This window comes from Mastigoproctus giganteus, chromosome 14 (genome assembly GCF_048544385.1).
Source record: "Mastigoproctus giganteus isolate SK-2022 chromosome 14, ASM4854438v1, whole genome shotgun sequence".
Lineage (NCBI taxonomy): Eukaryota > Metazoa > Arthropoda > Arachnida > Uropygi > Thelyphonidae > Mastigoproctus > Mastigoproctus giganteus.
The window spans coordinates 100,929,642-100,941,877 of NC_143588.1; the positions used below are offsets into that span (position 1 = coordinate 100,929,642).

Sequence of the window (12,236 nt, forward strand, 5' to 3'; positions counted from 1 at the left end):
TTTTCTTATTTCTGAATTTTTAGCTAATTTTCCTTGCAAACTTTTTATATAAGTGCATGGGATTTAGTCCGAGATTTCGAAAACAAAAACTTACAAAAGTTTTTGTTAATTGGCTTTGGAGGATTTTCGAAAGCTGTCAAACTTTGGCTATAAATCAGAAGAGTGATCTCAAAGTGTCCTCACCTTTGTTAGATGGAGTCGTCAAATAAATCAAGACAAACGAGCAATATTTCAGCAATTATATCCTTTTTTAATCCTTTCCAATTATATCCTTCAGTTAATAGAGATTCAGGAAGAACCATATGTTTCGATCTCGTTTGACCTTCAAGTGTAATCTTCAAGAATTCGGCCAGCTTAGTTCTCAATATAAGTATTTGATTTTTCAAAGCATGTCTTTGTCAAAAGGTAACAAAGACATGCTTTGGTTGTTTTTCCTATCATCCTTTGCTGGGAAGCATAAACAACAAAGTCCAGGATCTAGGAATCTTTTGTCCCTTTGATGAATTAAGTTAACTTGTCACTGCTAATTAAAGCCTACCAAACCACCACAATCAATAGGATTAACTAAACCTCTTCCTAGATATTATCTTTTTCTAACATTAGTGTAAAAACAGAGCAGGTTTGTGTAAAAAACAGAGCAAGCAACACTATTAAACTTACTCAAAGTTAATCCCATAACTCCAAAACTTGACTCTTCACGCCTCAGTTGCTTAACATAACATTCTACTGTATTCCAAAGCCTGTAACCCTCGTGAGTAACATATTTGGTCACCGTCCTCCCACCCCAACCGGGTGGAAAGGAAAGTTTAAATCCTGTCAATAACCAGAGGATTTCTTATAGGTCTTTTTTTTTTTTTACAGCGTGGTCGAGTTAGTTGATCTCAGGCGAGGGTAGCATGGATTTTTCTCCGGAAACAGTGGTGTTTCATCCAGAAAAGAGAAAATCGAGTAAAACCACATACAAGAAACTTATAGATAGCATACAAGGAGCAACATGGCCTAAAACCTCACTACTACAACTACAACAAAAGCTCTCTCTCTCTCAGACATGCTGCTATAAGTATCAATCACCAAGTTTGTTCAAAAAACTGCTGCTGTATAGTGTATTTCCAGTACTTTTCGTGGCATCCTGAGTCAGTAAGCTCAACTGGTGAGTTTACTGATTCATTCAGTTGGTGTTATTCAAATCCTTGAAGAAAATTGAAGTGCACTTCGTTAGCCGACATTCTGTCTGCAATTCCTCAAATGGTTCCAATTTAAATAAAAACAAAATTAAAAACATTAGTGGTGTTTCAGTCGCCTTGATTGGGTCTGAAAATATGTACCGTGGTGAAAGGAATCCAGATTTCCAGTCTTTTGGATATAAGTAGGGTCGGGGTGTTCAGGGAGCTACAGGGGATCCTTATCTCCCTAATTGCATAAGTTGAGGAAGATGGAATAATTGTGTGGGAAATGTTTCTGTGGCATATCATTGATTCAGTCCACTGGACTGAATTCAGTATCGGAAATTACGTATTTCAAGTTGCGTTGTCTTCTGGAAAGAATCTGTTGCAATCCAGGTAAAAACTAACTACTACAGGGTGGAGTTGGACCCAATCCACAGAAAGATATTCATTGGAGATAACTTGACCTTCTAATGGTATGAGCGGATCGAGTCCCTACCAACAGAACATACTTCATACAATGATACCACTTCGAATTCCTTGAGAGGTGGACACGAGTCATCTGGATGCATGTGATTCAAGCCACACTTAACCATTAGTTCAAAAAAGCGTAAATCGAGACTCAGCTCACACGATCTTTTTTCGCTGTTCGACAGTTCAGTCCTGGAGTTGGCAGCATAATTTCAGTTCAATCTTTCGATTTTTCACAGAAAGAAGTGGCTTTCGTAGGCACACGACTACCAAATCCCACATTTTTCAACTCCCCCAAGACAAGACAATGGGTCTTTCTTTGCATACATTGTTTTTAATCATTATTTCTTCCTTTTAAAGCTGCCCTAATGGGTAACACAGTTGGTAGGATCACCCTCGTCTCACACCAGGTGGTAAAGATCTGAGTTCGAGTCCCGTCGATGAATTTTCATGGGCCTTTTTAACAACGTGTCTGAGTCAGTCAGGTGAGGGTAGCATGGTTTTTCTCTCCCAGAAACTCAGCTTTTTAGTCATGTAATTCAGAGACAATATACACTGAGCAATATGGCCTTAGTCGCTAATGCTCCTACAACTCAACAATTGCAACAAAAGGTTTCAAATTGTTTGGCCAGTGAGTGTATATTTTATTAAATGGTGGTAGATAAGCAACTTTAAAACGTCCTACTAATTTTAAATTGTTTTCTTAGGTATTTATAGACCAGAACGCCTCCTGTACACAAAAGGATAAGTAAATCCCCTCCTGAAGATGAGGGTAGTAACTTATAGGGGGTTTATTCAGCAATTTACTTTATCCACTGTATGCTACATATTTTTAAATTATTATTCTCTGGTTTGTAATTAAATAAGGTTGTTGCACAAAGGAAGTCTTCTCTATTAGACATTATAAAATATAAAATCCAGGAAAAATATTGGATAAAATCGACAAAGATTCTTAATGGATCCGTTTCCAAATGTTTTAAATCACAATTCTCATTAAATAAATACTCCTAAGTAAAATTAAACTTTGGATCTTGAAATTGAATTAGGTCGTATTAACTACACGTGACTTCAAAATAGTATATTTTAAAAGTGTGTTGATCCCCTTGAACGCAACACACAAGAAGTTAATAGCCATGAGGATTCATTTCTATAGCTCCTAAATCGGATTTCTTCGATGCTTTATCTGCCTACTCTGAATCCGTTCTGACCAAGGTTGCCTTAATTTGTCATCTAAACATAAAGTAGGAGACTCGTCATTTGTATGCGTCCATGAGTTTTCAAGAGTCCTACGTTACACTGACCCAGGAGATGACGAACTCCAAAGAGGGACCGTCTAAAAAGAAAAAAATCGATTAGTTCCTTCAGTTGTAATCAACTTAAGCAAATAATCGATAGCAAATAGGCCTGACAAAGTCCCACAACTTGCCTTTGCCGTCCCCAATTCCTGAGTACCCGGTAGTCCTCAGAGAGACTCTTTGTTGAGTTAGGGAACATTGAGGGAGGCACTCGGCACATTGTCCACCCCCTTGTGTTCCTCGAAGGGGTTTCTAGAGGTCTCTGTTGCTTGAACAGAGAACGTATTTGTGTCTCTTCCAACAATAAACTTCTTCCCCAGTTTCTATAAATGGAGCCACGTTACAAGTTTGTATCAGAGTATCCATACTGGAAGCCAGGAGGACCGGAGCAAACACTGTGCCCCCTAATAGAGATTGATTGGAACGAAAGAAGAAGAAAATGATGCTAAGTCGTTCCAATTCACTGTGGACTATTTTCTTAAGCGCCTTTATCGGGACGGTAAATATACAAGAGATAAGAATCTTTGATTGGGTTGTCTTCTGGGAAATAAAGGTAAGGTACCCTATTAAATATCTTTGTAGGAATGCTGAGACTTTAGGGGGTGCTCCCATTCAGTGGAATAGCGAATGAATATTTATGGATTTCTAGGGATTACACTACTTGTAGATTTGAGCCATTCTACCATACTTCTTTAATACAACGCCCTCTAGTGGAGAAATTCACACAATATTCGAATTTCATAATTATATATTTTCTAACCGAAGTGCATTTATAGTAATTAATATTAATAATTAATACGAATATAAAGAATTAATTCTTTATTGGTTACCTATTCTGCAATTGGCATTTAAATTATCCTTGTTGGAACAATTATTCGCTTTATATTGGCTTTTGTAATCTTTGAATGTCGTGCAAATTTTATTTTAAATTCCAATTATTGTGTAATTTTTTCTGATTTTTTTATTTATAAAAATCGCTTGTGTTAATTAATTATTTTAACATTGCTACGAAGATTTTAATTTTGTTTTGAAATTTTTATTTATAAAATGCAAATTTAATAAGACACCTTTTTCTTTCTGAAATCGAGTCCATGACTCATTGAAAGGAGGCGATGTTCACAAATTACAATTTGCGTTTGGGTAATTATTTTTAAGTATTTGGAAAATAAATCCTCTCAGTCTATAACCGTTTTTTATATTTTTTAAACTGAGCACATATTCTTTATTTTCTCAATAATTTGTAGTAATAATATTTTCTTTCTTTTTTTTCCCTTTTTAGTAAGGAGAAGTGTTTCAGATGTGTTGTTATCTATGAAAAGCATTTCAATGTCCTACAGTACAGAGAAAGTAAGTTTGCTAATTCTGCCTACCTTTATCATTTCTAAAAGTAAAACTCCATTTTTATTGTCCTCTAAGTGATCTATAAAAATATAATGTTAGTGTCCTCTAAGCGACCTATAAAAATATAATTTTAGTGTCCTCTAAATGACCTATAAATCTAATTTGTGTCCTTCTAAGTGCCCTGTAAAAATCTAATTCTAGTGTCCTCTAAGTGATCTATAAAAATATAATTTTAGTGTCCTCTAAATGACCTATAAATCTAATTTGTGTCCTTCTAAGTGCCCTGTAAAAATCTAATTCTAGTGTCCTCTAAGTGACCTATAAAAATATAATTTTAGTGTCCTCTAAGTGACCTATAAAAATATAATTTTAGTGTCCTCTAAATGACCTATAAATCTAATTTTAATGTCCTCTAAGTGCCCTGTAAAAATTTAGTTTTAGTGTCCTCTAAGTGCCCTGTAAAATTTTAATTCTAGTGTCCTCTAAGTGACCTGTGTCCCATGAAAATATAACTTTTAGTGACCTCTAAGTGTCCGGTAAGATCTAATTTTTAGTGACTCCTAAAAGTTTTAGTTTAAAAAGCAAAAGTCCCTTTTGTCTACCTTTCACATTTCCAAAACTAAAATTCTATCTTTAGTGTCCTCTTAAGTGCCCTGTAAAATCAAATTTTTAGTGATTTCTAAAAATTTTGGTTTTATTTTGAAAATTAAAAGTCCATTTTGTCTACCTCTAACATTTTTAAAAGTAAAATGCTATTTGTGGTTTCCTCCAAGTGTCCTGTAAAAATTTAATTTTAGTGTCCTCTAAGTGACCTGTGTCCCACGAAAATATGATTTTGTGACCTATAAGTGTCCAGTAAAATCTTATTTTTAGTGACTTCTAAAACTGTTGTTTTTAGTTTTAAAAAAAAGTCGATTTTTGTCTACCTTTAATGTTTCCAAAAGTAAAATGTTATTTTTAGTATCATCTAAGTGACTATAAAAATCAAATGTCCATTTGATTTTTATTTGTCACATTTGATTTTTATAGTCCTCTAAGTGACTATAAAAACAAATGTGTGTGTCCTCTAAATGCCTATAAAAATCTAATTTTAGTGTCCTTTAAGTGACCTACAAAAATGTAATTTTAATGTCCTTTAGGTGCCCTGTAAAATTCTAATTTTAGTGTCCTCTAAGTGCCCTCCAAAAATCTAATTTTAGTGTCCATCTAAGTAACTGGGTCCCACGAAAATGGAATTTTTAGTGACTTCTAAATATTTTGTTTTATTTTGAAAAACAGAAGCCGATTTTAGAGTTCACTTAGTGGTCACTAAAAATTTGATTTTTACAGGTCACTTAGAGGTCAAGGTCTATTTGTTTGACAGTTTCACCGCATGTTACCCAAATTTCACATAAATGTATGTCGTGCATCCCAATATATATTCTCTTGCTAATAATCGCTTTCTGGATGATCCGGAGAAGCATTTGTTGCTGGGAAATTGCAATAATTCTTGGATTATTAGTGCAACACAGGAAAGCATATAGAGCCATGTACCGGGCTCGATCAATTACATCCAAGGTCTACATCTCCTAATGACTTGATAGGCTTCCTGAATCTCGTGTGGCACATGTTCGAAAAAGTATATGGCCAGGAAGCGAATATAGAGCATGTAGCTTTGCCAGGTGAGCATGGTGTAACACATGGGGGTTTCCGATGACAACGCTGTATTTGCCGTTGCTGGGGAAATATGGAACCAATCGATTGGCACACTTCAGATTTACTACTCTGTACCATCGTCTGCTTTTATCATGTGCAATCGGCGTTAGGCTTAGCTAACTGCTGCCTGTGAGAAGGAGAACTTTGTATCGACAAATATCGATTATACGAGTAAATATACAATAATTGATAGTTAATTTGTTGCTCAATAATCTGGTAACTATTGTGGTTTCATCTGAATCATTTACTGAATGAATTCATAGCAACTTTAAAGCTAAATAATTAATAAATTATAAATGAGTATTTTCGATGGATGAAAAACATAACATTCAGAAAATTTTCTCAAAAGGACAAGATTTTTGGTTTTGGTTTATTTTCTATCTGTTAGCTGGATTTAGATTTTGTGTTCAAGAAACAAAGGCCACGAGGAGTTAATATATCGGGCCTGTAAATTGTGTGTATTCCATGGTCGGTCTGATGTTTGTTTGGAAATAGATCCAAGGTTCCTGGAGGAACTTTTTGACTCCAGTCTAGAAGTTCTAGATTGGGGAATCTTTGCATTTTCCACAGTGCTGAACAGCGAACATGCCAATAAACTACTCACTATATGTTCCTATAATATCTCTCTCTCTCTCTCTTTATATTTCCCTTTTTCTTCTTCTCTTCTTCCTCTCTACTCATTTCTTCATTAATCTCTAACAAAACTCTTCACCTTCGTTCTTCCAATCCAACTGTTTTTTGTTGCGTAGAATTTTTTTTGCCTGTTTGATTCTATCTTCAGTCCATCTGCTTCTTACTATTTGCGACTGTTCCGCTTTCAATCTCCGTCCCATCTTTGCGAATCCTTTTACTTAGTTCATAAAAAAGTACGAGAGGAAAGACATTTTCCCTTAAGGGAAAGCCAGAAGGGTTTTTGTATTGCCAAATACAACCTAAATAGTAAAGAAATGATAATCTTAAACAATCAGGTAAGATAAGAACCACCAAAGAGAATCCATCTCCTGTCTTGCGACCTCTTTAGCATTTGATCTTTCCGATTTTCTTTATCCTTGTCTTAGAGATTCTTTGAAAAACCAATCTTTTTTCTTCTTTTGGCCCCGTTCTTGTTTGATAACTTGGCTTTTTTTAAAGTCTTATCGATCGACTTTGAGAGTTTTTCATTTTGCACCATCCCATTGTACCGCAGAGTTCTTCTTCAACGTTTTCAATTTTTTTTTTTTTTTCTTTTGCCCGCTGTGTCCTTTTGTCATCAAGTTCCCCATTCTGTTCTCATCTCATTTTATTGCTACTTGGAAGGGGTGGTGGGGGATGGCCAAGATTTTTTATGCACGTGTCACAGTAGGGACTAAATATTTCCCCTCTGAAATTCTCTGATTTTCTTCTTTTTTTTTAAGAAAAAAAAAATTCATCTCCAAGAAACTTTCAACGTTTTATCAGAAACAGACTAACTACGTCGGCCAAGTTGAAGCAATTTTCGACGAACGCACGTGGGCACAGTGACGACACCATGAGCCACTTTAGCGTCCATTACTACAGTCAGAGGCAGGATTACTGACCAGTGACACCAGGGTATACAAGGGGCTTTCACAGAATGACATCCTTTGGTTGTGCCAGGACTGTGTCAAGGGACACCATGCGCGCAGGTGACAGCTCCCGTGTTCCGTGTCGCTTTTGACAGTGATGTGACACAATTGATCCGGTCGCTTTGGACGGACGCCATCACTGTCAACACAGATATAATGGCATCGGTTGTCTATTCATTCAGAAACAAGAGAAATGCGATGGGAAGGAAAGAATATGGGAGATTTTGGTTGCAGATAAAAAATCACTTTACGATGATCGGTGGTAGGCGTTGATTTCCGTTTATCAACCCTCTTCCCCAATTCGTGGGTACCTTACGTGGCATGTGGAACACCGCACTTAGCTCTCTGAAAGGTTTTAAAGGAAAAAAGATAGCGGACTAAAAGAAATATGTCATTTTCCAGACTGGAAACCCTTTTTGGCTTCAGTCGTGGTGCCATCTAACTTGGGCGAGCATGACTAGACTTTATTGATCAGAACGGTACTTGGTAGACGCAGAGAAAGCTGATAGATACATGGAGTTAATAGACAGATGTGTGGAGAAAACGTATCAAACAGGTGAGAGGTTATATACATGCAATGGCTAAAAAAAGTGGCATGTTTTGCGATTGGCACTAACAGATAATTAAACACGGTATGCAAAAGTAAGTTGCCACATGGGATGAGTCCTTAGAATTGGAAAAATACTGCATACGCTTTCTTGAGGCCTCTTATTCGATAAGGTCATGGAGTCAAGTATAAAGTGGAGCACGTAATAGTTATTCCGCAGTTTTGAATTTCCAGCGGGGATTTAAAAGTTAACTCCCAAAATTCAGCAACAAGACTTCCCGGAGCCTTATCAAGTCCAGTTGTAGATTTTGGTATTCAGATGACTAGTGGTGAGGGAATAATGAGTTACAAGCTAAAAGATTCTAAATAGTATGATAAAAGTTCTTTTAGGTAAATTGGGTGGGCAAGCAAGAGCAGCTGCATCATTTATGGGCGACTTTAATTTCCCTCTTATATACTGGAAATCGTGGAAATGCAAGTACAATTAGCCGAAGTGGTTTCTTGAATCAATTAGCCGTCTGCTTCAATAAGTTACAGAAAGAACTAGAGTTGATTCTTGATCTAGTTCTTACCGACGATCCAGGCCGACCGGGCTAGCCGGGTGGGTAAAGCGCCTGCCTAGCAACCCAAAGGTCGCGGGTTCGAATCCCGCCTCGGGCTTGGATCAAAGTACTACAAAAAACCTGGGAGGTGCACAAATGGCCACAGAAGCCGATGCGCCAATAACTATATAAAAAAAAAAAAAAAACCGACGATCCAAGCAGTACCATAAATAATTCCGTGGTAAGGTCAAGGCGTTCCTCACAGGAAGGGAGATTACAATTGACTTTGGTATTTTTATCTTGAATCCTACAACATTGAAGTCAAGTTTATTATTTTTGAAAGAGAACAAATTCTCATATTGTTGGGCTGCATCGGGTTTTAGAATGAATCGAAAGAAGTTTGGATGAACTAGCAGTTCTGTCTAATACCATCTACGAAACATTGCTGAAAGGTGGAAATGTACTTTTCGTAGTTGGTAACTATTTAGTTACGATTTATCTTTGGGAAACTGTGGGGAGCAAATGGATGCGATTTGCTCAACCTCAGTTCACGGAACTTGCTACTGGCAGATTCTCTAAACGTTTGAGAGATCTCTCGGCATTTTCGTTGTCTTCGAGCTATGCTATCCTTGGAAAGATTGAAATATTGAAAGAAAAGATCAGTACCTCTGCGCAGTTACGGTACCGATATCAAAATCATGAAGAAGGGGGTGTTGCCATTGATCATAATTCTGCCCCACAAAAAGCACCGCTTCCACAGTTAAGTATCTTTCTCTGATGTTGGAGGGATGGTACCGCATTCCTCTTTGTCTCCACACGAAATATCATCTAGAATCTGTTTGTAGGCTAAAACGGGACTCATCAGAAAGCAGAACTGTGCCCCATTTGTCAGATTCCAAGAGTCACATGTTCATGGCACCAGTTTCGACGAGCTCTGCGTTGGTTTATGGTTAATTGGATACAAACCACTGGCTTCCTTGCGTAGTGTCCACTTGAATTGAGCCTTCTTAACACAGTCGTTGGAAATGTTTTACAGCAATCTCAAGAGACAGTTGATGACAGGACATCGTAAGACTTCATTTTTCTGTGAGTGGTCTGTTCTCGTTGACCTAGCCTTCGGGTGGCGTTTTCGAGCTCTTCTTGTAATGGTTCCTCTCTCCTGAAACTGCTTCCATAATGTCGAGACGACAGTGCGTGACACATTAAGCTAATGTGCCACACCCGCCTGTGACTGCCCATCTTCATGTCATGTCATCCAACGGCCCGCCAACTCAAAGAATCAACTAATCCAAGGTGATTTGCTGTTCAGAGTACTGAAGATGCGCAAAAAACGGTAATTAAGGGATATGGTCGCAACCCGCGTTTTTATAGGCATGAATAATTTGCATAATTTGCAGTTCTGTAAGATGGTTGATCGATTTCTATTGGATACTCGGAATGTGCATGCCAGGATGCCTATTATATGAAATATTCATGAAAAACATTTTCGCTCTATTAGTTTTGTCGAGCAGTGTACATAGAAAAGGCTTCTTTAAAGATAGAAAAGATCGCTTTAATTTCTATTTTTCGAGGTAAAGGTTTCTGGAACATTGTTATTGCCTTTATCAAAATAGACCCTTTCAGATAGATTTTTCTAAAAACAGATGGAGGCATGGATTTCCCATTCATGATAATCAAATGTTCTTCTTTATGGGTATTTTCCTCACCACCTACCAATTAAATCTTAAGAAGTCCACTCTGCAGGATGTCCTCAGCCGATGTTACGTGTTCGTTTCCCATTCGTTCTACTTTTAAGTCCTCTTAAATAATCTCAGAACTTGCCAATGAGCAAATTTCCACAATAAATTCCGTGGACTCCTTTTAATACCTTTGCCTAGCTGGAGTAATCGGCTCCAATTTGCAATATTCGCCTCGTCTAATCCAGCAATACTCGCCTCCCCAATACATTTACAGGTGTCAAATAAGGTAAAACGCTAAATCACTTTTGACAAACCCCAACCGCTCGATCGTTAACCGTGGACCAATGCAGACCAAGTACCATCGACTGGGTTTTGGTCAATTCGCTTAGTCTCATAAGATGTATAGATCCCTAAGTATAATGACTGTTGACTGGAAAGACCTACAGCTCTTGAGGGAGCGACACAGATGAAATGCATTTACACGAACACCCCCCCCCCCCCACTCTTCTGGAATGCAATGAAAGTGGGTCATTTCGGTGGCAATCGCTAGCCGTCCTGATTAGTCTCCTCGGAGTATACAGAGATGCGAGAACTCGCTTGTGCTGGTGGTGTGCTCCTAGCAAGAGATTTGAAATGAAATTAAGGCGAGTGGCCCTGCCTCTCTGGGAATCTCGGCTCCATTTGTTACAATTATATTGGGCAAGTCATGGGAATAACACTCGTAAGCGAAAACGTCCAGAGAATTGCTAAACAAATCCGAAGGTAATCGCAGTATGCTAAGTGTGTTTCAGAGGTAGAAATATTCCAGTTTCTCTTTGATGTACCAGAAGTACTTCCAGGGGGCGCTGACAAAGTTAGAGTCCATTAGACTAGTTCTAAGTCTACTGCTAATTCATTTGAGTTTTTTTTTGTAAAATTTAAGTATTCCCATGTTGTTTGGATTACAGCAACGAATACGATATTGTATTCTAGATTAATGCATAACTGCCACCTCTTCAGGGTTGGCCCCTTTTCCTTCCCTTCCCTTCCCTTCTCACTATATTTTCCATTGTATTTTTAAAGAAATACAATGGAGATTAATAAAGCAGCTTAAAGTATATTAAAAACTACTATCATTAAAGATTTACTTTTAAAAGAAAATAAATGTATGGGATGGCAACTCCTTTAAGTCGCGTTGCAGATGGAGTATAGAAATACAAGCCCTCTTCCTGATAATAAATCAGTAATGGCTGTCTTCCTTGTCAGTCCAATTATAAATGACCAATGAGAGATAAGTACAGAGAGAATAATAATGAAAGATGAAAGAGTTGATGAAGAGTGGCCTTTGTTTAGGGAACTGATAAGCCCACAAGGAAGCTTGAAATATAACAACTTATTGGAAGTCATGTTTGGCATTTTACCATTTCTTCATAACAATGCGAGAGAATATTCAACCAGGTGAGAAAAAAAAATGAGTTCAGACCTTTCCTTTGTGATGAAGCTTTGGAAATGATCTTGCCAGCAAAGTCTAGACAGCAGGACCATTGTTATGAACCAAACTTTGATCCAACATTTCTAAAAAAAGGTCAAAGTCTGCAACACTATCTTTCTTGAAACATCACAAGGAGTTGATCTCTAATAGAAAACAGGAGAAATTTATAGACAGAAAAATCCTAATATTTGAACGCATACTGTACTGGTAAAGAATCCTACGTATTTTAAAATATACGCTGAAATTTTATTTCTGGATTTTTAAAATACACTGCTTGACAAAATTAACAGAACGTAGTGTAACTCGTGAAGTGGGACAAAATTTGGTACAGTTCTCTTCTTTAATAAGTCCTGTTTTATCCTACAAACAGATCCGAGACGTTATTTCATGTGGGGACAACGAGGATCGTCCTTCCAACATGAGAATGGGACTTATTCATATTTTTGATA

General features: G+C 37.3%; 1 protein-coding gene across 1 annotated transcript in view; it reads left to right on the top strand.

Annotated features, from left to right (window-relative positions):
* Window positions 1–12,236, top strand: part of LOC150075445 (uncharacterized) — a 244,358-nt gene that overhangs the window by 144,656 nt on the left and 87,466 nt on the right. Inside the window, exon 3 of the mRNA XM_090389152.1 lies at window positions 4,209–4,276. Coding sequence (XP_090245278.1) covers window positions 4,209–4,276 — 68 coding nt within the window. The remainder of the gene's footprint in view (window positions 1–4,208; window positions 4,277–12,236) is intronic.